Source organism: Desmodus rotundus, chromosome 7 (genome assembly GCF_022682495.2).
Source record: "Desmodus rotundus isolate HL8 chromosome 7, HLdesRot8A.1, whole genome shotgun sequence".
Taxonomy (NCBI): Eukaryota; Metazoa; Chordata; class Mammalia; order Chiroptera; family Phyllostomidae; genus Desmodus; species Desmodus rotundus.
In genome coordinates this window covers 81,618,190-81,644,753 of record NC_071393.1, presented here as the reverse complement: position 1 = coordinate 81,644,753, position 26,564 = coordinate 81,618,190, and the positions used below count along the sequence as shown (strand labels likewise).

Genomic DNA, 26,564 nt, shown 5'->3' with positions numbered 1-26,564 from the left:
TTTAAAATTATACCTATGTGGGAATGTGCTCCATAGCTTGCGCTCACAGGGTGTGTGTGAGAGATGCAGAGGCATGGCTCCCGCAGATTCCCAGTTCTCTTCCCCGGGCGCCACTTCCCCACATTTCAGTCAAGATCATCTCTGGAGCCTCACTGACCACAGGCACACGGGATTAACTTGAATGGCTCAGGAACACAGAAGAAAAGCAAACAATAGGGCTGAGTCAGTCTGTTTTAACACTTGTAACTTAAGTAATGATGCAAGGATTGTCATCAACCTTGAATTATGTCTAAAACAAAATTTTTAATTCTCTAGAAGTAAAATTTGAAAGATATCTAAAACATTTCATAATAGATTAATTTTATTTTTAACTAATTTTTATTGTGATTATAAAAATGGTAATCTTTGATTTCATTTACATTTCTAATGGGCATGGATTTGTCCAATGGCTAGGTAAGCATTCATACGACCAGTACGCTGAGAACGTGGGAAGAGTGGGAGTGTGCGTGGGGGTGGGGAAAGGAGAAGGTGGAGATCTAAAGCATGAAACCCATTAGGATTATGTAGCACTCCACAAAATTTTGGAAGAAATTGCCCATTGGAAAGTAATGGGGTTTTCCATGATGCTTACTGAGCTTGTAAAATATAATACCTGCTGGTAAGAAAAAATGTTCCTAGATCTAATAATGAACAAAATCATACTTATGCTTCACATTCATCAGCACTTGACAGTTTTTTCAAGCACATACTGAATTCCCCCGTTGTATTGTCACGGGAATGGCAAGAGTCCTGGGACCATGGGCAGAGCAGGCAGTTGTCCCAGCCACTTCACAGAGGAGGAATCCAAAGCACAAAGAGGGAAAGTGGCTCGCTGCACAAGTTTGCTCTATGTCCCGGACACCTGAAAAAAGTATCTAGCATTCAATAGTTGTTAAATTAATGCCTGAGGCATGGCTATAGCATGGTGTTATATAAAGATAAGACCACATTTTATTTTTCAAAAAGAATTGACATTACCTTTAAAAGTTAAAAAAAAAAGTAGAGGAAACAAATTTGTCAGTCATTGGTACTGTTAATCTATAAGGTCATCATTATTAAAATGTTTTTTTAAAAATTTAATGGTTACTGTGTAGCAAGCAGTCTTCTAAGTGCTTTATACTTAACTCATTTACTTCTGTGAACTTATGAGATAGATATTATCATTGTCATCAACTTTAAAAAGCAGGACATTTAGGTAACTTGCCTGAGGACAGTGGCAACACTTGGAGTCCCTCCTTGGCAGCCTGGTTTCAGAGCAGAGGCTGGCGCTCCCTGGTGCTGACTGTTTTCCCAGGCGGATTGGGTAGCTCCAGAAGAAGACAGAGGCCTATTCCAGTTGCTTAAGGAGGATTTTAATTATGGTTTGGGGTAAGGGTGGTAACAGTCACATAGTGAATTCTCCACTTGGTGCAGCATTGAATCACTTTAGCTTTTCTTTTAGACATTTAAGGTAACATAGCCATGCAGTTCTATTTCAAAATCCTTTTCTGTATGCAATTTAAAATTAGAGTCTTGTGGAACAGATACATTTAAAAATAAATTTAACATCGTAGGTAATATTTCTTTGATTCACAGTGATTTGCCAAAGTCACAAGAGGAAGCATTGCTATATTGTCAGTGTTTTAGTATTTGTGTGTAAACACAGAGAAGACTGGAGATGTAGGTGGAGGGAGGGAGGGAGGAGCAAATTAATTGGAAATCATGGGGGTATTCATGATTCTGAGAGAGTTTTTAATATATATTTATATGGAAAATAATATACTTCTTTACTAATTAATGTACATTAAATCATTATTAGTATAAAATTTTAATATTTTAGTGAATGATATTTGAATTTTTTATTTGAATACTTGGTCACTTAGTATTAGAGTTATGAGTAAAATGGGAAAAAAGCTTTGATTTCTGAAAGCAGAATGAGTAGTGTGTCTTTACACTTGTAGAATCTTGTGCAAAATTTATTTGTGGCTCCTAATTTTTGTTTCTTACATTGTCTGTATCTTTATAAACCACTTCAAGTCCTTTATGTGTTGAGAGTAAACTAACAGAGAAACACCTAAAAGACTAATAACTTTTTTAAATGTAAAACACAAAATTTTTTTTAAAAAAGAAGAAAACTCAGGAACGAAATGTTGGAGTAGTTTGTGTGGGCTCTGTTGAAAAGAAGAGTCTATGAGCTCTACCTGTATTTCTAACTTCAGTTTAGAACGTTCACAATCAGTCGCAGTTGAGGAAAAAAATCTGAACTCAATGCAAGGGCGTAACGAGTGCGCTGTATTACTATAAACACATGTCTCCACCATCACACACCCATACACAGACTTTTAACATGTGAAAACTTTTGAGGACAGGTTATTAAACCATACAATTGAAAATAATGTGAGATATATCAAAGTTGATTGAAGAAAAAAATACAAACTATACAAAGACGTTTCTCTGTTGTGAATTGTCTGTGATGTGGAAGAAGCAAACAGTCAACAGCGCATAAAAAGGAAGAAGCCCCGAGACTCATTAAAGGTCACCAGCTCCGTGTAAACACTCCATGTTCACACAGTCAGAGTCCAGCGGGAAACTCTTCAAAGCCGTGTGCAACTCCTTCTCACTTTTATTTATAAAAAGATCTCTAATAATCTTTGTCACATGTGCATTCATAGACTTTTTCTAATATGTGAATAATACCTCATGAATTATTATTGAGGTTACTGTGAATTGTATTTTTTATTTCAAAACAGTGACATTGCAAGTTAATTAACATTTACTAAAGACCTGGTCATTACATTTTTTAAATTATAAATTAGCTAAAAGACAATTGCCCAAAGAACTTCTAATCCAGAAACTTCCCATCTACTCATTTTTCCAGTAAAGACAACATATAATACTTTTTTCTCTCAATCCTTCTAAAATTCTCAGGGTGCAGTGAATAGGAAAGCCTACACTGCTAGCGAGTTTGTTCCATTATTTGTGAGATTGTACCCAAAATAATGAAACCCTTACTTTCCTTCAGCTTCAAAAATAGGCATGTGAACATCACAATATTATCTGTTAATGAGACCTTTCAGATAATAGAATCCAGATGTTAGTTTCCTGGAATGGGAGGTCTTTTAAAAATACTTTTTGTTGAAAACACCCAGCCCTAAGACTCTGTGGCAACACAGACTCCCTTCACCAAAACGTGGTGGAGGACTGATCTTTCCTCTACTTGTCTACGAAGAGGAAAAACAGGGACATGGTCGACCAAGGCTGTGGAAAGGACGAGAATGAAGAGGGGAGTTGAGGAAGAAGAGAGAAACCCTAAAACCCTTGTTGCCCTGAGGAGGCCTCTTCAGCAGATGGGCTGAACTACACAAATTTCAATTCCCTTTGAATCTTGAGATTTATGGTTCTGTTGGAAGAGTTTGATTTTCCACACCATCAGTGGATAAATTGATAAATAGCTTGATTTTCCCTGAAATGACAACATTCTCATTTTGTCAACTCTTCTGAGTTCTCCTGAGGCTACACGAAGAAAAAGAATGCATAGGGACCGTTTTTGCCATTTTCAGCTGTCACAATCCGAAAAGACCACCAGAATAACCTACGGACCAAACAAAGCTAAGTTTAGTGGATTTATTGTAGTAAGAACAACAAACAGTTTTATTAGTGTCTCAAAATGGGTAATTCAGGGATGGTATTTACAGGGCTGTAGGGCCTGACGTGGATGATGTCGAGGCAAGCCACATGAGGCAGGGAACTGGCTAGGACTGGTCAGAGTTTAAGGGTATGACAATTTTGAACTGATGGGCCCAGTGAGGCAAAGGGCTTAAAGTAAGCTTTGATGAGCAAGCTATTTTAGTCGGTTCAAAGTCTTATCTTTTAGAAGAAAACAAGTATGTAAGTTATTTTTTGCTCATTCTCAACATCGTTATATAGAGGGACAAAAAATGTATGAATGGTCCCGACGTTTTTCACACAGGAACAGCAGTGACATCAGCATCACAGCTGAATGAGACGTCCCTTTTTCATGCCCCCCTCTCAACAACAACAGTGGGACATCCATTGTGGGCAAAAGTGCCTTCGTGGAAACGGGGATCTAGTACCATTCACCAAGGGACCCAAGAGGAGTCTCATCCACCTGTGCATCAGGAAATAGGCATACAGACCCTGGTCCCTGATGTGGACCTCGTAGCCACCCATGAACAGGTGCTAGCCCTTCTTGGCCACAGCCTGGGAACCCTGGAAAACACTGTCATAGATAAGCACCTATGCACAAGAGCGCCTTTGTGGAAGTCCAGGTTTCCAGTGGAAGAATCCCAGCACACCACTGGAGCAAAAAGATATATTTGCGTGTGGATGTATTAAAAAGGGTAAAAGGAACAGTTTGACCACACTCTTCCCCCAAGGTAGCACAGCTTAGGGACAAGAGAGATCATCCTCGCCTGTGATTTCTCATGTGGGGGAAAGTAAGACCTTGTGAGTAAAAACCTGGCTTCCCTGACAGCGTGGTTGCTACTAAAGAGGTTCATTTTTCTCTTGCCCCATCCAGAGTGCTGAATGGTGAGCTGAATGACTTTGTTGGGGAGGAAGGGGAGGCTGGGAGAGTGGCAGACGGGACTCCCAGAGGGCATTAAATAGATGCAGATTCTACAGTGTCATAAACTCCATCAAGCAGTCTGCCCATGAGCTTTTGGGGAAACCTCACCCACAAATCCCCTTACCTGGCCATGAGCACCCCTAGAGCTCCATAAGCCCTAGAGACCCCCAAATATTCATACCCTATGGCCAACTCCCCGTGCATGTTCCCAACAGCAATGGCAAATGTGGGCTTTGGCAGATGCCTAGTGCCAGCCCAAATGTGTGGGCCAGGGAGAGACCACACACTTAAGACTTAGTACCACCTTTGGGAAAACAAAAGGGAGGCTATCAGAACTCATCCTGGTGTGACGCAGGGTAGGAGAAGGCATAAAAGCTTAAGAATTTTGCCACAAGAGGGAGCAAGAAGCGTGGGACAGGTGTCAGCATATCGAAGAAAAATGCAGAATCCTTAACAGGGCTGACAGAAGGTATTTCTCTCCCAAAGGAGGTAATCAAAGAGGTGACTTCTACTTCAAATACAAAGGCAGCAACACAAGACTTCAAAGCACATGAAAAGTCAAGGGAACACGACACGACCATTAGATCAGTAACCAACTCCAAACACACAGAGCTCTCAATTTATCTGATGAAGATTCAAAATAGCTGTTTTAAAGAAACTCAGTGAGCTATAAGAAAACACAGAAAATTTAATACAATCAGGAAAACCACACTTGAACAAAATAAGTTTAACACTCCCTGACTGTTGTGGCTCAGTGGATTGGCCATTGTCCCACATACCAAAACAGCGTTGCCAGTTTGATTCCCAGTCAGGGCACACGCCTGGGTTGTGGGCCAGGTCCCCAGTTTGGGGTGTGCAAGAGGCAACTGATCGATTCTCCCCATTGATGTTTCTCTCCTACTCCCTCTCCCTTGCTTCCCCTCTCTCTAAAAACTAAATAAATAAAATTAAAAAAATAAGTTTAACAAAGAGAAATCATGAAAAATGAACCCAACATCAATTCTGGACCGGAAGAATATGATGAATGAAATGGAAAATGCAATAGAGAGTATCAACATCAGAATGGATCAAGCAAAGAGAGAATCTGTGGAATACAAAGCATGAATTTTACAATTATCCAGTCAGAGGAGACCACTACAAACATAACAAAAAGGAGTGAAGAAACTCACTTAATGTATTGGATAGGATCAAAAGAAACAATGTAAAAATTACTGGAATTCCAGAAGTAGAGGAGTTGGAAACAGAATGCTTAATTAAACGATTAAAGGACTTACAAGAGAACATCCAGAAGGCAATTAGCAGATTTCTCAGCAGAAACCTGTGTAGACCTGGAGAGAGCGGCGATATAGTCAAAGTGCCGACAGGACGAAAATAGCGACGAAGAACACTCCACCCAGCAAAGTCCTTCTCCAGCCACGGAGCGGTGAGGACTTTCCCAGACAAATGCTGAGGGAGTTCGTCCTCACTAGTCCTGCCTCACAAGAAATGCTAAAAGGAGCTCTTCAAACTGAAATGAAAGAATGCTAATTACTAACATGGAAATGTATGAAAATATACATCATACTGGTTGTATATGGTATTGGATACTGTGTTTTCCTGGCATAAAAATGGCCACACAGACCAATGGAAAAGAACTGAGAACCCAGAGTTAAACCTTCACATATATGGTTAACTGATATTTGAGAACACGTGAAGAAGAATGAAATTGGACTTCTATCTTATACCACTCATAAAAATTAACTCAACATGGATAAAAGACTTAAAACATAATTCATGAAACTGGAAAACTGCTAGAAGAAAACATAGGAGAAAGCTCCTTGATGTTGGTCTTGCTAACAATGTTTTGGTTATGACACTAGAAGCACAAAATGAAAAGGCAACCTACAGAATGGGAGAGTATATTTGCAAACCATATGTCTCATGAAGGGCTGTATCAAAAATATAAAAGGAACTCATACAAGTTAATAGCAAAAAAACCAAAAAAAGCTTAATTAAAAAATCGGCAGAGAAACTGAATAGGCAACACACAAATGGTCACCGTCCAAGGGATGCTACAGATGGCTAACAGGTACATGGACATGGAAAGGCGCTCAGCATCACTACTCCTCAGGGAAATGCAATCAAAACCGCAATGAGATAGCACTTGACACCTCTTAGAAAGGCCGTTATCAAAAGACAAGGACTAACAAGTGCCGGCAATGTGGAGAAAAAGGAACCCTTGGGCACTGTTGGTGGGAATGTAAATTGCTGCATCCACTGTGGAAAACAGGATGGAGGTTCCTCAAAAAAATAAAAGTAGAGCTACCATATGACCCAGCAATCTCACATATGGGTATATATCCAAAAGAAATGAGGACAGAATCTTGAAGAAATATCTGCATGTTCATTGCAGCCTCACCCACAATAGCCAAGAGAGGGGAACGCCCTAATTATTGCCCAACAGGTGAGTAGATAAAGAAGATGGTTTTTATGGACCATAGAATACTATTCAACCTCAAGAAAAAAAGGAAGGCTTATCATTTGTGACAACATGGATGGAACTTGAGGGCATTTTACCAAGTGAAATAAGAGAGAGACAAATACTCTATGATATCACTTATGTGTGGACTGAAAAAGCTGGACTCACAGAAACAGAGAGTAGCAGGGTGGTTGCCAGGGACTAGGCATAGGGGAAATGGTGAGGTGTTGGTGAAAGGGTACCAACTTCCAGTTAGAAGATGAGTATCTGGGGGGATCCAATGTACAGCATGGTGATTATAGTTAACATGCTGTATTTTGTACTTGAAAGTTACTAAGGGAGGAAATCCTAAATGTTCTCACCATACAAAAAAAAGAAATGGTAAGTATGTGAGGTTATAAAGGTATCAGATCAACACAGCTGTGCACTTAACCTTCCACAATGCTGTGTATCAATTACATCTCAGTGAAGCTAGAAAACAAAGAATGAAATGGACAGGAAACTATGTGTAGTGGATGCTCTGAATGCCTAGGTTTGCTTCTAAAATAAAGGACTTACTTTTCAGCTGCTAGGGGAATAATAATGGCAAAAACCGCTCAGTTGCCAACACCTTATAAGGATTGCCTCAGGTGATTACAGTGACCTCATTCAAAGGTCACATTCTATGGCAGATTATATTTTTAAAAAAATAGCCACAGCAGTGTCATCCTGCTGGCATGCTGTTGTTACGGCGCGACCTCGCCTCTCCGCTTGAATTGGAGCATACCTTTGTATCTTCCTCAGCCCCGTGAGTGTGACTTCTGAGGCTTCTGCTGTACAGCTTCTGGTTTTGCTCTTGGAATGCTCCCAGAGCGAACCGCCACGTGAGGAGGAAACTCAGACCACGTGGAGGAGCCCTGCTCCAGCTAGCAGCCACAGCCAAGGCCGAGCCGCAGTTGCCGTCGGCCACCCGACGAGAGGGAGAAAGCCTCTGAGATGTCACAGGCCTCTGAGATGTCACTAGCCTTAGCCACCACCTCACCACCACTACATGAGAGACCCCAACAAAGAACCACCTAGCAGGGCCCATTCAACACCCAGAACTATAGTAATAATAATAATAAATCATGGCTGTCATTTTATGCCACTAAGTTTGGGGGTAATTTTGCAGCAGTTGATGAGTGTGTCGAGTCCCCTTCCCAGGGCAGCGCAGTGACTAATGTGGTTGGGGCCTCTTCACCCCAGCTCAGAACAGTCCTGAAGGGTCATACCAGCTTTGGAACTCCCTACAGACTTTCACTGGGACCGCTGTCATGGTTCCAGTTCTCCCTCTGCCCAGTGTTCCCTCCCTCCCTTGCATGCACAGGTGTCAACCCCAAGCACTCCCTCTTACACCTGCTGCACACATTTCTCCATGTGTAGTCTGCTTCCCAGAAAGCCCGTCCCGGGCCAGCGTGTTAGTTCCCGGTATTATTTTACACAGGGACAGACAACACTGGTTTTAGCTCTCACCACCACAGAGAAAACAGTCCATTGATTGCTCACTGCTTCTCTTCGAAGTCTTCAATAGTTCATGAAATGGAAGTAGTGGGGGAAATGTATGGAAGTTACATTTTTTTTAATTCGACATTGTTTTATGGATCTCATTTGTTACCATGAAATGAAGCTACCTACCCCAGGAGTTTGGCAGGATTGGCCAGATGGCTTCCCACATCCTCTAGAGTTCATTCTTTCAAAGAAAAGACTTTTAACATGATCTAGAAACAGCAGTGGTTATGTACCGAATTAGACTAACAATGCTATCCAGTAGTCATTTTGGTGTTTAGAAGACATTTAAAACTCAAAATCTTGTTTAGAAACACTCGCTGTGGTTCTAAACAAATACACTGTGACTACGTAGTTCTTATTTCTCCACCCCATGAGTTCAAACAGATACAAGGAAGGCTAGCAAAGCAAAGGACCTACACATGGATAGGTTCTAAGTAAGAGGGAGGAGAGTCTGAAAACACTTCTTTGACCATACAGGGAGGCCCACAGCCTGTGGGTGGCAGATTTTGCACTACTCAGCGTGGTCTTTATAAGAATTGTGCAGCACATAAATGCTTCCTGGTATATGATGGCCTCGAATATATGCTTTTAAGGGGGAAAGGGATGCATGTGGGGAAACCTGTTTCATGCAAGAGATTGGGCTGTGTCTGTCAGCAATCCTCCTTTGCACCTGCTCACTCACTCCCAGCTGTCTCTACGGGGGCCTGCCTGGGCTTTCCCTCCTGCCCCAATGCTCCTTTTGAATTCTAAACAGGCTGCCTGCTGTAGTTACTCCAGATACTCCAAACCTTGCTAAGTGTCTGGTTCTGCCCCATTACCTTTACCTGAAATATGCCTTCATTACCTGGTCCCAGACTCCAGACTGTTCTTATATGTCATTTAACAAACATTAAAAAAAAAAAAAACCACCACTATGTGTTGGATAAAGTAATATGGGTTAAGGATATGACTATAATCCCCACCTTCAGAAAACTTCATGTCTATTGGACAGCCTTGTCCACAGGCTAGTCAGCTCTCCCTAAGATACAGCCTCTCTAAATTTCCTCCCAAGCTTGTCCCCCTCCATTCTTCCCCCTCCTCACAGTTAACAGCGGCAGCTCAGGGGCCTTTAAGAAAGATGACACTGGTAAAGGGCAAAAGCGCACTTCCTTTGCCTAGGCACGGATGGCATCTAGTGAGAAATGGGTATGATTTTTTGCTCACTCTGGAAGCAATCAGAGCAACAATGGAAACATAAATGAAGTGCTTGGGGCACCGAGCAGGCCATCTAGAACAGAGGCTTAGTCTGGCGGAAAATGGAAATGGGGCTCACCAGGTTACTTTTCTCCACGGGGAAGAAGGAGAATCTGCTTCTTTGCTACAATTCCACCTAATTACATTTGTCTGCGTTACTCAGTATCAAGACTTAAGGAAGCCTCACCAGAAGGGTGAAACAGAGACAGGAGGAAGTAGAAGTGGGGAAATGGAGCCCAACAAAGAACCAGTAGCACAGGAAAGCGCTGGAGTAAAAGAAGCACCTGTGAAGGGCAACCCTGATGGCCCCACATCGTGCTTCTCTGACTCCTTAAACAATGTAGCAAAAAGTAATGTTATGGTGATGACTAGGCTTCTCCACATGAAATCAGTGGCTCAGCTGCACAGTGACGTCAACCACAAAGCATGTGCAGGAGGTGCAGGACAGGAAAGATCTCCCGAGTGCCAGCCCCACAGCAGCACTGGCACCGGTGGGAAGGGGCCCGGCGGTCCGCAGCCCAGACAGGAAGGGTGTCCTCAGGGACTGAATCCTACATAAGGCGCCGCAGTAGCGCCGAGGGGCACCCTTCTCCAATTTGGGACTCCTGCACTAAAGGAAAACAGATTGCCTGACTTTTATAGCCTTTATCCCCATTTTAAAAATAATATTTCTTTCTCCTACTTCAAAAATTATCTGTTCTATTTTCTCATTCCTTAAAGCCAAACACCATGTCTTACTCATCTGTGTCTCTCAATGCCTACTAAAAGTCCTGGCGTGTTTGCGGAGTACTTTCAGTTAGATCTGTGTTAATAATTTCAGTAGCCTTCCCTGGATGGTTGGCTCAGTGGATTGAGCACCCGCCTGTAAACGGAAAGGCTGCTGGTTCGATTCCCAGTCAGGGCACCTGCCTGGGTTGCTGGCCAGGTCCCCAGTGAGAGGTGTGTGAGAGGCAACCAAATGATGTTTCTCTCTCTGTCTTTCTCTTTCCCTTCCTCTTTCTCTAAAAATAAATAAATAAAATAAAATTAGTTTAAAAATATTTCCATTAGGCCTATTTCCTCAATTTTCTAAACTATGTTACAAACCTGTCGCTAATGATGTGTTAATTAGTGAAACTTGCAAAAACAGTAACTCTGTCTACACATAATACCAGGCCTTATAGAATCTGGGTAAGATTCCAGCAGTGGTACTGTCCCCCATAGGATAAGGCCTATTACATGTGCTTAGTGATTAAGTTTTGGATACGTGGCTCTGTTGTGGATGTCTGATGCTCCTGCGAAGCTAACATCAAACTATTTGAAGTGTAAGTAAAGGTAAACATTAAGCAGAATATAATGTCTCTAGATCAGTGTGTTCCACATGCAAATAAGTTATTTCAAGAATTTGGTTGTTAGGATTAAGAATTAAATGAATATCGGTGTATAAAGGAGGGGATTCTGGCCACTGAGTGAAGCTTAGTTTCCTTTTACCTATTGTACAATAAATAGCATTTTGTGTGGGATGGGTACTTTGGCCTTAAACCTGGTGTTCTCACGAGCAACTCTGAGGATACTCCTCGAAATATCTCTAAGAGATATGCAGTAGACAGCAAAGCCCCTGCAGCCTCCTTCCAGAACAGTACTTTCAGCAGGTAGGAGCAAATTCACCCTGGGACGTACTTTTCCTGAGTCCCACACCCAAGCTCGCAAAGACGAGGTACTTCCCTTCCAGAAGCTGGTTTCTTCATCAATGATATAATCGGATTGGACCCTATGATCTGTAAGACTCCTTGTTTCCCTAATACTCTGTGATTCTAAACAAAGATCAAAGACACCAGAGTCTGAATTGAGGCCACTGGGATGTCTCCAGGTCTTGGTTTGTCACATCCCAACCACAACTGTTATGAAGTCCCAGAATAGTACCATTTTATTTGTACCCAAAAGCTCCTTATCCATTTAGTGGCTTACCGTGCAACCTCCACACAGCAGTGCATGAGAAAATAAGTGTGAGTCCAATTCGAACAGCGCAATTGGAAAACATGTTGCCACAGTCACCCCCAAGGAATAGAATACAACATTTCATCATAATTTATAAGCCTTGAGTACTCTATTTTTCTACAGTTAGGAAAAATTGACAGCTTTAGTGCCTGAAGAAAATCAAAATTAGGAGATTTGTTAGCAAACATTAACAGAAGTCGGCTGAGAACCGTCACCATTAAATAACGCAGGAAAATGCAGAGGTCTTCGCCAACACCGGCATCATGCAGCTCACGGCCTCATCACACAAAACAAGTGTACAGCGTGACTGAGTTTTGCGGACAATGAGAATGACTTTATAAAGACTGTATACCCAGTTCACTCCAATAATGACATATGTTCAAAATTAATCATTTAGAATAGAACATAATTCTTTGTCTGAATACCAACAGTAAATATATAATGAATGTGCAATGCAAAGAAAATCCAATTAGTTCATCCTGCTCACAAATACTTCATTATGAAAACCATACTCAAGAGCACAATATAACTTTGTAGAAGGATAAAGTCTTTGAAATTCTAACAGGCACTTGAGGGAGAAGTTAAATATTAGCAGTAAATAGCTGCATGCAAATTTAGAAAAAGTTTATTCGTCATGCTAAGCATTCAACAAGAATGATAGTCAACTTTCTGTGACTTGTACTCAGAGATCTTAGACTCAGTCACTTTCTGCAGCAAGGGGGTAAGGCAGGCATTAGAAGTAGCCAAATACCTATAGGTATCACTAGTGTGAGGAAGATGAGAGCCTTCTACTGTGCCTGGGCTTCTTCACGATCCAGGACACGTGGGGAGAAAAGCTCAGATGGTTATCAGGCATAACTGAGACTGTAGGCTTCTTGCTTCCGGAATAAACAGGACCACTGCCTCTTTTTTGACCATGTCCATCGTACCAGTCCCAAGCTAAGCAAGACCTGGGCTGGCTCTCTTTGCCCAGAACTCAGAGGGACCTGAGTTAGGAGAGAAAGAGTCCTCCCTTGCTAGACTTAGGATGCAGGGGGAGGAGTCATACTGGAACACACAACTGGAGAGCGAGGAGAGATTGGTGATTTTAGGTAAGAAAACCCAGCCACGTTTGCACCATGTTAACTAAAATCGTGGCAATGGAGCCCCCTGGTATGTACAGCCAATGAAGTCTTTTGCAAACATTAACAGTATAAAACCTAGATGTGTGGGGAAATTATGATACTATATTGGGTAAAAAAAAGCAACCACACCATAATAATAAGGTAAAATATATATTTGTATATGGCAGATGGAGAGACACATTGGAAACCAAAAATAGTTTCATTTGCTGGAAAGGGATTATAGGAGAATTTTTCTTTTGATTATGTTAATGCTGCTAAAATATTCTTACATTGTTATTTTTAAGTCTTGCTAACACATTTGTCAAAATGAGTAGATTTTGTAAGATTTAGTTTTTCTCTGCTTTAGTTATTCAAAGTGAGGCTTCCACGACTTCCCTTTTAGAGGTGACGGCCGATGTACCCTTAACATTGGTATTCACTGAATACCAATATGTTTCTTCTGCAGGAAGAAGTCTCAAAGCCGAAGTTTGAAAGTAATGTGGATCCAGCCCCAGGAAGTTTCACTTTGAAATTTTACCATTAGGATTTGATTCACATCAAGAGAAAAACTACACTTCATGTGGACACTTATTGTAGTAAGGGCATTTAGGGAAGCCCTGGAGACAGGGAAGGAGAACACGTGAGAAAGAGCCTTCGAGCTGCACCGAACATTCTTATGCCAGATAAGAAAGACTAAAGTGAATGTCTAGGACAGCCTTGAGATAGAACATGAACGTGTTTAAGCTAAGCGTGCAAACTGCATTCACAGAACAATGGAGGTGACATTAGAGTGTTGCTCAGGATAGCAAGCGCGGCTGCAGGAGGACAGTCGGGTCCGCGTCTTGGTAACAGCAGAGGGTGAAGAGCTCCTCCTTTACCGACAGCCTCAGGTCTCGCAGCAGGTGAGGGCCGCCTCCTTGAGTCATTTGCCAGTTGCTGCCCCAGAGGGGAAGTGCCTGCTTTGCCAGACACAGGCATGGGTCCAGATCAAGGTTAGAGACACAGCCGTAGGCTGTGCGAGGAACACACGGGACAAGAGCCCCCGGCTCACGAATAGCGCAGGTACGCTGCCCGATCCCGGTCTTTCTCCGTGGGGCCAGCAGAGCTCAGGCTCCCTGAGGCTGCCAACGCCTACTGCCCGCAGTCTCCATGGCCTCTCTGAGGCCAAGGGACTCCGGAGTTCTCGGGGTTCTATAGAAAGGGGGAGTTCTGGCTCTGGGAGGGGAACACACGTGCAACATGCCAATGAGGTATAATAGGAGGACAAATCTGAAACCCACATAGTTGTATTAACCAGCGGCACCCCCATAAATTTAATTTTACAAAAGAAATAGATGTCTAAACTGGGTAACAAAAATTTGGTACATTTTTAATATTTTACCTGTGACAAATTGCTGCTTTTAAAACACACGAACAATAAAACCATTTAAAAAAATAGTAATTCCAGGGTCTGTGAGACTGTTGTCTAGTGTACTGGACAGTGTGGTCCAGACAACGGCACACAAGTTTAAAGTAGCCTGATGGGCGTCGACTTCCTTCTGTCCTCTCAGTGTGACTCCAGATGTAACATTCATGGGCACACTCGAGACCCTTCAGGCCAGAAGCCCAGCCAGACCCCGCCCCCGTGGTCCCCCCATCAAGCACACTGTTTCTCTCTCCCAAATGGTCCTCATTGAAAATCTTTCCTTAACTGTAACCTATCACACCACCTGCTCCAACTTACTGTGATATTATAAAGGAGGCAAAGAGACAATTTGCAAGGAACCAAAAGGATTTCAGGATGTAAGTTGATGCCTTGCTATTGCTAAATATAAAATCATAGACACTTTTAGAGCTGGAAATGGTCTTAGAAATCATCTACACTGTGCTCCTTATTTTACTGATGAGGAGAGTCACCTCTGAGCATCTTATACTTCAGAGATTCTCTTTATTCAAGTGTCAAGGATGCATATGGTCACCGTGGAGCTATGGAAAGTGTCAGGGATTGAAGGAAGGGGTCAGCTGTACTGTGGTACGATTGGATGCACCCCAACATGGAGAGGCCAAGAGAGAGCCCCAGCGATTAGAAATTGGCTTCCTGTCCGTTTACACAGATGGGCTCTGGAAGAAGAGCGGAGACACCGTCTTCCACAGAAGGAGGGCCCTAGAGCTGGGGTGGCGGCTGGGGTTGTATTGAAGAAAGCCAGGCAGGGAGGTCTTTTCCAAAGTCTTCCCTTAGGGAAACATTTTCAGATTTTTATACTTAATTAAAATGATTACTCATGGCCAGTCATGGTATTCTTATGTGCCAGGAAGCCAGAAAGGCCTTAATGAGAGGGTGTCCATCAATTTTTATAAGAACAAATTGGCACGATCCAATTCTTCTATGATAGCAAAGTCGCTGCCTAGAGGTTTTAGTGCCTTAAGTGGGAGAAAGGATGGGTGCCTGGTGCTGCTGAGGAAACACACCAAAGAGAGGTAATTTGAGAGCAGCCAGCTAGGACCTATCCAGCAGGCAGAAGGAAAGTCTGAGCTTCTGCTCCCTGTGGGTCCGCATTCCCCTCACACTCACATACACAGACACGGGGAGCCCTTACATTGCCTGTGCTCAGTGGGAAGGGCAGGGATGGGCACCGTGTCAGCGGCCCCTGTGGGAGCAGCCAGTCCGGCCCACACTCCTGAGTGATGCCTTCGGCACGAGTTTATAAGAGGGGACGTGTGGGGGCTTCCTCACCCCAAGTACTGCATTGGGAGGGGACGCCGAACAACTGGTTTATACGGGACTTTTACTGACCCGTGAAAGTCGGCAATTGTTGATTTATCCCTTTACAATTAGAAATGTTTGCTTTATTTCAAAACTTAACTCCAATATTTGATCTTATAGGGAAAAGCTCAGAATTGATGAAGAAATAAAATTCCTAAGACAGCGGCAGGAAAGAATTGACAAGGAACTTGATAGGTTTGTGTCTTATTCAACTCTAGTGCTGAAAAACATTTCAATGGAACAAATGTGTTACAGAAAACCACAATGATTTTATTGTGTACAACTGCAGCAACTCGAATATCTACAAAGAGGCGTTCTACTCAACAGTTCACCTGCAGTAACAATTTAACTTTCTTTATCCACATAATCACCTACTCAGCTGATTTAATTACTTGCTGAACATCATCGTCATCTCCTTTTACTCCACCAAACCCAGGAGGGGAGCTTAAGGCTTTTAGAAACAAGGCCATGACACCCTGCCCTGCTCTACGGGAAGATGTGAACTCAAAAAGCAACCTATTTAGCTGGTCTGTCTTAGGCTGGCTTTTCCCCCTTTGGCCCTTGCTGCTTCCCCTATCCATACAAACATTGTCCTCCACTCAAGCAAGGAAAATTGGGCTCATTTAACTTATTTATTTCATAAATTAGAGTATGAAAAGGAAAACTATAAAGTATTGAGACTAAACGACTTCTTCCAACACACGCACGTGTCCAGGAATGAGCATCAGATGAGCACAGTCCTTCGAACACGCCCCAGGGGGCTGCAGGTCTCTGCCCAGCACCTGCCGCTCTTACCAGCACTGGGACTTTAGAAAGCCAGCCTCCCGGTCACTTTTTACCAAAACTTGTCAGACAGCTTTCCCCTTTGCAACACCTCAGTTGTAAGATCTGAGTCCAGGTGACTTTTACAAGTTCCCCAAACCAGTTCACGTTGGACAAGATTTCTCCGCACTGAGGATACAAGGAAGAATGTAGAATGTTTTAGACAGCATTGTTGACGAAGCACTCAAATGCACTTTACGCAATAACACGTTGGAGAAAGGGAAGGAAAACATACTCCTTTGGATACGGTGTAAATTCTGCGTGCCTGTTAAGCTTATAGGTACAAGCGTGGAAGGTTCTATCTGTAATCTTTGAACATGAGGTAGTCACGGGAGGAAAGGCAATCACAAAGATGGGTCAGAGAGTAGTGGTGGTCGCAAAAGTTGACCCTTGAACAATGCTGACCCTGCAGTCAAAGTCCACATAGAACTTGACTCCCCAAAACTCAAGTTGTCCCTCAGCACACACAGGGGATCGGTTCCAGGACCCCCGCAGATACGTAAGTCCACAGATGCTCAAGTCCCATATATAAAATGGCCTAGACCAATGCATGCAATCCCCCCAAAATAAATACAGGCTAGCTCTTTTTCCCCCTTTTTCCAATAAACACCTATGTATTGGAAAAAGTCTGTGTAGAAGCAGGTCTACGCAGTTCCAACCAGTTTTGTTTGAACGTCAACTGTACTGACAACCACTGGGTTGTACACTTTAAATGGGTGAAATTTACGGTATGTGATATGTCTCAACAAAGCTATTATCTTTTTAAAGAAGGAGGGGGTCCATAAAAGAGTGAGTTGGAAGATGGGTTGATGCTAATTTACCGGCGATGAACGGGAGTCTCAGGATGACTTGCAAGTCAAGAGATTCCAGGAGGGTGTTGCTGAAAGAGGGCACCGGGTACTCTGGAGCGTGTGTGACTAAGGCGGTGAGGAAGAGGCCCAAACTGTGAGAGCACATTTGAGAAATCAGGGAAAGACAGATCAGGAGGATGGTAAGCAGTGAGGGGGAAACACAGGCTGAGAAGATACAGTTGGCAGAGATAAGGCAGAGAATGAGCGAGGGGACATGTACCAGGCACAGAGTGCTAAAGCAAGCGACCTGTGAAGGAGCCCGGCTGTGCCCACAGGGGCCCCCTAGACCCAACGCCAAAGAGAGAGGTAGGCCTTTCGGGGCGCAGCCGTCGGACTTCATGCTTCAGCAGAGTGTATTTGGATTCTCAGAAAATTTCACCTCCTACAAACTTCACGGAGGAAAAATAATTTTAAAATGTTTCACATGAAAATTGCCAGTAAAATCAATGGCCTTGTACCCTTTTTTCAGTTCTCTTTCTCTCATCTGTGTTTCCCTTGCTGATGTTTCTCCCTTGTCCCAAGTTCCTATCCTTCCTTGCCTGGGCTACCTCTGCTGCTCTCCACACTCAAAGATCCCTCTGGAAGGCTCCTGTTGCCTCCTGAATCCAACTATTCATCTCCTTCAAAATTTCTTGAATGAGTACTTGAGGGCAGAAGTCATGGACCCCCACTCTCAGTGAGCTTAGTCCAGGAAGCATCCTGCCCCTCAGCCTTTCCCATCTCTGTCTCTCCTTGTCCCCCAGATCTTTCTCTTGCTAGTCCCGTGAGTCCTCTCTCCCCACTGACACTTCTCACAGTCTGCTGGAACCGGCTGTGTGGGATCAGTTAAGGGAGCACTGTGTGAGCCACCTCTCTGAAGAGGATATTTAGAGCTGGGACACAGTATCACACTGTGGTTGGAAGTAAGGGCTTGAATCACACTGCTTGGGTTTAAATCCTGTGTTACTTGTTATCTGTGTGGCTGTGAGCAGGTCACTTAACCTATGGCAGCCTGTTTCCTCATTTTTAACACAGGGTAATAGAAGTATCTACTTCACAAGATTGTCACAAGTGTGCCCTGGCTGGTGTAGCTCAGTGGATTGAGTGTGGGCTGTGAACTAAAGGGTTGGCAGTTCAATTCCCAGTCAAGGCACATGCCTGGGTTGTGGGCCAGCTCCCAGTGGGGGGTGTGCTAGAGGCAACCACATATTGATGTTTCTCTCCCTCTTTTTCTCCTTCCCTTCCCCTCTCTCTAAAGATAAGTGAAACCTTTAAAAAGACTGTTGTAAGTGTAATTGAATTAATATTTGTGAACTGCTGGAAAGTGGCCAGCATATTAAATTCTTTGTAAATGTTGGCTCTTAGTTGGTGTTAGTATAAAAACTAATTTGGTTAATGGTTTTCTTTATTCCATGATTAGACTCCAAGCAAAGGCTACCAAGAAGCCTTATGAACTTGAAGCTGAGTTTGAGAAGTTCCTGCATAAATTGGTAAGTTTGGGGTTTATCTTTATTTTTATTCATTTTTATTTTTATTTTTATTTTTAAATATATTTATTGATTATGCTATTACAGTTGTCCCATTTCCCCCCCCCACTCCACTCCATCCTGCCCACCCCCCTCCCTCCCACATTCCCCCCCCATAGTTAATGTCCATGGGTCATACTTATAAGTTCTTTGGCTTCTACATTTCCTACACTATTTTTACCCTCCCCGTGTCTATTTTCCACCTATCATCTATGCTACTTATTCTCTGTACCTTTATCCCCCTCTCCCCCTCCCACTCCCTTATTGTCAACCCTCATGTTCTAGTTGTTTGCCTAGTTTGCTCTTGTTTTTGTTTTATGTGTGGTCTTTAATAACTGTGAGTTTGCTGTCATTTTTACTGTTCCTATTTTTGATCTTCTTTTTCTTAGGTAACTCCCTTTAACATTTCATATAATAAGGGCTTGGTGATGATGAGCTTCTTGAACTTGACCTTATCTGAGAAGCACTTTATCTTCCCTTCCATTCTAAATGATAGCTTTGCTGGATACAGTAATCTTGGATGTAGGTCCTTGCGTTTAATCTTGGGTAATGTAATTATGATATGCCTTGTTGTGTTCCTCCTTGGGTCCAGCTTCTTTGGGACTCTCCGAGCTTCCTGGACTTCCCGGAACTCTATTTCCTTTGCCAGATCGGGGAAGTTCTCCATTATTTGTTCAAATAAGTTTTCAATTTTTTGTTCTTCCTCTTCTCCTTCTGGCATCCCTATAATTCGGATGTTGGAACGTTTCAAGGTGTCCTGGAGGTTCCTAAGCCTCTCCTCATTTTTCCAAGTTCTTGTTTCTTCATTCTTTTCTGTTTGGATGTTTGTTTCTTCCTTCTGGTCCATACCATTGATTTGAGTCCCAGTTTCCTTCTCATCACTATTGGTTCCCTGTACATTTTCCTTTGTTTCTCTTAGCATAGGCTTCATTTTTTCATCTGTTTTTCGAACAGATTCAACCAAGTCTGTGAGCATATTGATAACCAGTGCTTTGAACTGTGCATCCGATAGGTTGGCTATCTCTTCGTCGCTTAGTTGTATTTTTTCTGGAGCTTTGAAGTGTTCTGTCATTTGGGCCATTTTTTTTTTTGTTTGTCTTGGTGCGTCTGTTACTTTAAGGGGCGGAGCCTTAGGTGTTCACCGGGGCGGGGTAATGCTGGTCGCTGCGCTGTGACGCTGTACGAGGGGGAGGGGCCGAGTGGGAGCAATGGCGCCCGCCTCACTCTCCTCCGGATTTCAATCTTTCACTCCGATACCCACAATCAAACTGGGCCACTCTGGTGCTGGTTCCCGAGTAAGTGGGCCTGTGCACACTCTAGGCCCCTGTGGGTCTCTCCAACGACCTCTCCTGTGAGGCTGGGAGTCTCTCCTGCCGCCCCAACCCACAGGGGCGCTTTCAGTCAGAGGTTTGAGGCTTTATTTCCCTGAGCTGGAGCCCTGGGTTGCACGGTCTGCTTCGCTGCCCGCGGTTCGTCCGGTTTATCTGTGGGCGAATGTGGTGCCGCAAGGTGCTACCCGCCACTCTGCCTGCCCCACTCTCCGCCACTCTGAGTCCGGCCCTCTGGGTTTATCTGTGCAAATGTGGGACCACAGGGTCTGCTAGTGCTCGGACTGCCTGCTCCAATTGTCCCACACTCCGCCAGTCTCAGTCCCGCCACAGCCACACGAGTCCTCTCCACCCCGGTCGTCTCCACCCCTCCTACCAGTCTGGATGAATGATTATTTTCTGTTTCCTTGGTGTCAGTCCCCCTTGCTGTTCGATTCTCTGTCAGTTCTGGTTGTGCGAGGAGGCGCAGTGTGTCTACCTACGCCGCCATCTTGGTTCCCATCCTCATTTTTATTTTTTAAGTATATTTTATTGATTTTGCTATTACAGTTGTCCTATTTTTTCTCCCCTTTATCCCCCTCTCCCTGCAGCATTCCCCTCCCTTAGTTCATGTCCACGGGTTGTACATATAAGTTCTTTGGCTTCTCCCTTTCCTATACTATTCTTAACCTCCCCTGTCTATATTGTACCTACCAATGATGCTTCTTCTTCCCTGTATCTTTTCCCCCATTCTCCCCACTTCCCCTCTCTGCTGATAACCCTCCATCTGATCTCCATTTCTGTGATTCTGTTCCTGTTCTAGTTGTTTGCTTTTTGTTTTTGTTTTTTAGATTCAGTAGTTGATAGTTGTGAGTTTGTTGTCATTTTACTGATCATAGTTTTGATCTTCTTTTTCTTAGATAAGTCCCTTTAACATTTCATATAATAAGGGCTTGGTGATGATGAACTCCTTTAACTTGACCTTACCTGGGAAGCACTTTATCTGCCCTTCCATTCCAAATGGTAGCTTTGCTGGACAGAGTAATCTTGGATGTAGGTCCTTGCCTTTCATGACTTGGAATACTTCTTTCCAGCCCCTTCTTGCCTGCAAGGTCTCTTTTGAGAAATCAGCTGCGAGTCTTATGGGAACTCCTTTGTAGGTAACTGTCTTCTTTTCTCTTGCTGCTTCTAAGATTCTCTCCTTCTGTTTTATCTTGGGTAATGTAATTATGATGTGCCTTGGTGTGTGCTTCCTTGGGTCAAACTTCTTTGGGACTCTCTGAGATTCCTGGACTTCCTGGAAGTCTTATTTCCTTCACCAGATTGGGGATGTTTTCCTTCATTATGTTTTCAAGTAAGTTTCCCATTTCTTGCTCTTCCTCTTCTCCTTCTGGAACCCCAATGTTTCAGATGTTGGAATGTTTAAAGTCATCCCAGAGGTTCCTAAGCTTCTCACCATTTTTTTGAATACTTACTTCTTCCTACTACTCCAAACTGTTTAATTGATTCCTGTTTTCCTTCCCATCACTGTTGGTTCCCTGTACATTTTCCTTTATTTCACTTTTCATAGCCTTCACTTTTTCCTCTATTTTGTGACCATACTCAACCATTTCTGTGAGCATACTGATTACCAGTGTTGTGAACTCTGCATCTGATAGGTTGGCTATCTCTTCATTGCTTAGTTATATATATTTTTTCTGGAGCTTTGATCTGTTCTTTCATTTGGGCCTTTTTTTTTTTTTTTTTTTGTCTCAGCACGCCAGTTATATAGTAAGGGGTGGAGTCTTAGGTGTTCACCAGGGCTAGGCAACCCACATTGCTGCATTGTGACGCTGTATGTGTGGGAGGGGTCAGAGAGGGAACAATGCTGCTTGCTCAACTCTCACAGGCTGTCAATCACTTCCCCCACTACCCACAAGCAAATTGGCCCCTTCTGGTGCTGATTCCCAAGTGGGTGGGCTTGTGTACATTCTAGGCCCCTGTGGGTCTCTCCAGCGACCTCTCCTGTGAGGCTGGGAGTTTCTCCTGCTGCCACAGGTTATTTCAGTCAGAGGTTTGAGGCTTTATTTCCCTGCACTGGAACCCTGGGTTGCATGGTCTGTCTCGCTCCCCAGTTGTTCCTCCTGGTTTATCTGCACACTAATGTGGGACCACCCAGTCTGCCAGCCACCACCTTGTCACGGGCATCCTCAGCGCCTGGCTGCCCATCTCTGCCCATCCTACCAGTCTGGGTGAATGATTCTTTAACTCATTGGTTGTCAGACTTCCATACAGTTCGATTTTCTGTCAGTTCTGGTTGTTTTTTCTTTTAAAATTTGTTGTTGTCCTTTTTTTAGTTGTGCAAGGAAGCACAGTGTTTCAATCTATTCCTCTATCTTGGCCAAAAGTTCCCTGTTTTTGTTTTTTTAATTATTTTTAAGAGAACTTTCCACCTAGATTCTCTTATATAGACTGGACGATATTTAATCAACATTATAGGGCTTCACATCCAAGTTACAGTGGCAGGGTGGAATACATTCTTGTTATTTAATCATCCATATACACATTTAACATCATCTGTGTTATGTATTCATGACGACCTCGTGCCCACTCTCCCATCCCTTGCTTCTGACCAAGGGCAGTTTATGCAACTCGAAACCTGAAAATGCAGTCGGACTTTCAAATTAACAGAAAATTAGTGGTGTTCAAAGTCATATTTGTATTTTCCATTGACAATACCATGAAAATATATTGGATTCCAACCACTGTGTCAGATGAATGATCCCTGCCCTCAATTAACAGAAACATAAGTCAGAAATGATAAGGTTCTGAACAGGGCTCAAGAGTGAGAAAGAAAGGAGAAGAAAGAGACTGCTGCATCTCTCCCGTTTTCAGTGTCCTCTCCACTTCTGCTTATGGGCAGTCCTGTACCAGCTGAAGGGCCTTCTTCTCTTCCAACAGGCGAGAATATGTAGAGATTAGTGTATGAGGGGGGCCCCCCAAAAAACAGAAGTACCTTCTGGAAGGCGGGCCCCTTGTAGTACAGGCTTGCCCTGCTAGGTGAGTGTTCTAGCAACCCATCTGTATTGGTGTACCAGCTGGCATTATTGTGAGAGGCTGCATTCAGCTTCAGTGAATTTTTTTGAAGAATTTTGCAACACATTTGCCCATTTCACGATGGGTGATTTACAAGCGCACCTGCCCGCACCGCGTGTGGAGCGTTCAGCAGTTTTTGACTCAAACCAGCCTGACCCCTGTGCCCCACTCTCCCTATTCACCCTATCCTGCCCCAAGTGCCTTTTTTTTGTTTTCCTGGATGAAAAAGCCCTCAAAGGGAAACGTTTTGCTGATGTGGAAAAGGTGAAACAAAAAATGGCAGAAGTACTAAAAGGCATCAAAATTGACAAGTTCAAAAACTGCTTTGAGCAGTGGAAAAACATCTCAATAGGTGTATTGCATCAAATAGAGAGTACTCTGAACATGACTGAAGTTTAAACATGTAAGAACAAATACAAAAATTTTTATAAATAAATTCCAGTTTGTGGGAGGTCCCCTCTCATGCGATAAATCTGAAGCTTAGACAATCTGATGTCAGGGACAGGAGAGAGCCTTTTATTTTCAGCATGCCAGGCTTCCACTTAAAAATCCAGAGCAATCCTCATTGGCTATTGGTGTAATGTCAAAACCAGGCATCTAGAATAACACTTGGTGACGCTTTGATTGAAAAGTAGTTCTCTTCCTCAATCAAATATCAAGCCAAACATGAAGTAAATCCATGGCCTAGAATGACTGTGTCCTGCAAAGCAGAGTATATACTGAAAATGTTTCCTTACCTATTATAAGGAAGGAATCGCTTGGTGAAAAATTTAAATATAATAGCAAAGCAATGGCAAGTGCTTTTTTTTTCTTTTTTTACTATAATCCAGGTATCTTTAAAGAATTGTATACCAACCACAGATCTTTTGTAGAAAATGGACAGGTATTGAATAATAAAGGGTTATTACTTTATATCAGTTCAGATTTTGGATTACTGAGTTTTAAAAACTCAAAATTCTTTCAAGAAATTTGACTTAAGCGTCCTCAAGTGTTTACCTTTCTACTGAGAAGGAAGCGTGCCAGAGGGCCACTCGGGAACAGGGTGGAGGGTTCCCGGAACACTCTGTCTGACCGCTGCCCTTCGAGAACCATTACAACCAACTCTGCATCAGCCCCTACGAAACTGAGCTACAAGACGGTGACGTCCTATCTCTGAGTTGCACGTTAATGAGCAAAAACAATCACAGAATAATAGAAGACTGTCATAATATTCTGGATAATTCCTGCCATAAGACCACGGCTGTCTCAATTATCTGATTACATCACCAAGATGCTTTCTGGTCTAAATCTCCGTAGAACTGAGATGGCCCTCCTGTCTTCTGTCCATGAGAGAAAGTCATTCATTTACCATCGCCACATGGCCAAACCTTTCTTCCCACTTTTGGTAAACACACACACATAGCCACCAACACCCCTGACCAATCCCAGAGCCAGCTGTAAGCCTTTTCCTGCTCTCGCCCACACCCCTGGACGCCCGCCCTACACTGGTTCACATATGCAGATGAGCCTTGCTACACACACAGTGAAGGGATGCAAGGTGGTGCTGGCCAGAACAGTAAGCATCCTCGTGGATTAGGGAGGCATTTGAGAAAAGGTGGATGGAGTCGGGAAAAGTGAACGCCATGAACAAATTGAATGATCTCAATTATCATCCATATAATTCTCTATTTCAATGTAAAGAGAGATAAAGACTTAAAGTGTCTTTTACCTAAGTTTCTCTGTTAAATGATAGAACTCAAGGCCCAAAGAATTGAAAATGATTGTTTATATGATATCACATGGTTAAAAAAATTAAATGATTGGGATTTTCTTCCTAAATCCACCTTTTGAAAAAAATTAAGCAATTCTCATCTCAGTAACTGGTAGAATCTCAAATTCAAGTATAAGATGTCTGGGAAAATCTATGAGTCCCTAATAATGTATTATTTTAATAGCGTTCTGAAGCTCAGGTTGAGAGAGAATTTCTGGCATCACCATCATCAGCATCAACAACAGAAGACCACCTTTGAGGAAGAAAACTAGAGAGAACCCAGAAATAAACTGTATTTAAAGAATATTGTATACAATTCCATTGTATCAGTTTAATTGTAACAGTGTGTTTAATTCTAGTCCAATCCATGAGGTCAGGATTTTCTTTTACAATTCATCTTTAAAAAATCTTGAAGTGAATAAATCCCAATAAGTCATCCTTAAGGGATCTGTCCAACCATAATTTTGGCTCTTATTGATAGAAAACATATTTTAAGATGGAAAAATAATCATTATGAAACATAGAGAGCTTTCAACCATTTCTTTGGAAACACATCTTGATAATAGCAACCGTTCATCATAATACAAAACAGAAAGGATTAATTTACTGCGGCATAAGAAGTCCTGCCAGTTCCTAAATGCCCTAAATAGTTTCTCTAAGATTTTTTACATTGTTTAGGCCTCAAGGAAAACCAAAGCCCCGCCTCCAGGTTTGGTAGCAAACAACCTCTGCTTCTCCTGTGCTAGGCTTCGGTTGCTCCTCTGGTAATAAGCTTCATGCACATTTGCTAGGAAGCTGGGCAGCTTGTCAGTAGGTACCAGTGAGACTGTGCAGCCTCCCCATCCTGCTCCAGTAAGTCGTGACCCTTCAGCCCCAAATGTCCTAAAACAATGAGAAAAAAAAAAAATTAGACCCTGTGGATGAAAATGAGAATGATTTGGCTGATGCTTGTACAACAGACAGTCCACCAATGCCCTAATGAGTGAATGTGTGTGAGTGTTTTGTGGGGTTTTCTCCAGTGTTGTTGAGCATTTTAGTAAATTAGAAAATTTGTACTTTTACGAAAGGTGATTTAAAATTTAATCGTATCTAGAACTACCCCCGGTTTTGGCTCTAAATAGTAAGTAGTTGCTATAGAGCTTTTCAAGTGGTGATTTTATGGAATCTTCCCTACTTCGTCCGGAGCTGGTCTAAGAATTTACCCTCAGATAAAATGCGTGATCAGAATGGAAACTACTATATGAAACAGCACATAGCAAGAGGTCATGGCAGTCAAGAGGTCAGACAGTTTCAAACCTAAGATTTATACCAGTGAAAGGCCCTACCCAAAGTTCAAGGATCACTCATCTTTACAGGATGCAATATGTCTGACAATAAAGGTTAACATGTACTTCCAATTCTTCCTGATAAAATTTACTCCAAATTCATAGCAGATTAATAACTCCATAAGTAATCTGGCATAATTTTGTCCCTTTGTTTCCCATCTAAATGAGCTACTTTACTTCCTGGAAAATATCAGTAGAATATTACCCCTAATCTAGAACATCGGAGTTATTGTACACCAGTAATTCATTTCCCCTTAATGATTTTGTCAATTGATTTTTTCA

At 42.7% G+C, this 26,564-nt stretch overlaps 2 protein-coding genes across 5 annotated transcripts in view; one reads left to right on the top strand and one right to left on the bottom strand.

Moving 5' to 3' along the window:
- Window positions 1-25,216, top strand: part of FAM227B (family with sequence similarity 227 member B) — a 220,170-nt gene extending 194,954 nt beyond the window's left edge. The window contains exons 14-17 of the mRNA XM_053928968.2: window positions 14,611-14,686; window positions 15,768-15,842; window positions 18,720-18,789; window positions 25,142-25,216. Of these exons, the coding sequence (XP_053784943.1) occupies window positions 14,611-14,686; window positions 15,768-15,842; window positions 18,720-18,789; window positions 25,142-25,216 (296 nt within the window). The remainder of the gene's footprint in view (window positions 1-14,610; window positions 14,687-15,767; window positions 15,843-18,719; window positions 18,790-25,141) is intronic.
- The window catches only part of GALK2 (galactokinase 2), a 139,411-nt gene continuing 134,692 nt past the window's right edge, over window positions 21,846-26,564 (bottom strand). For all 4 annotated transcript variants that reach the window (XM_024568177.4, XM_045201441.2, XM_024568174.4 and 1 more), the window contains exon 10: window positions 21,846-25,839. In XM_024568177.4, the coding sequence (XP_024423945.3) occupies window positions 25,632-25,839 (208 nt within the window). In that variant the 3' untranslated portion in view covers window positions 21,846-25,631. The remainder of the gene's footprint in view (window positions 25,840-26,564) is intronic.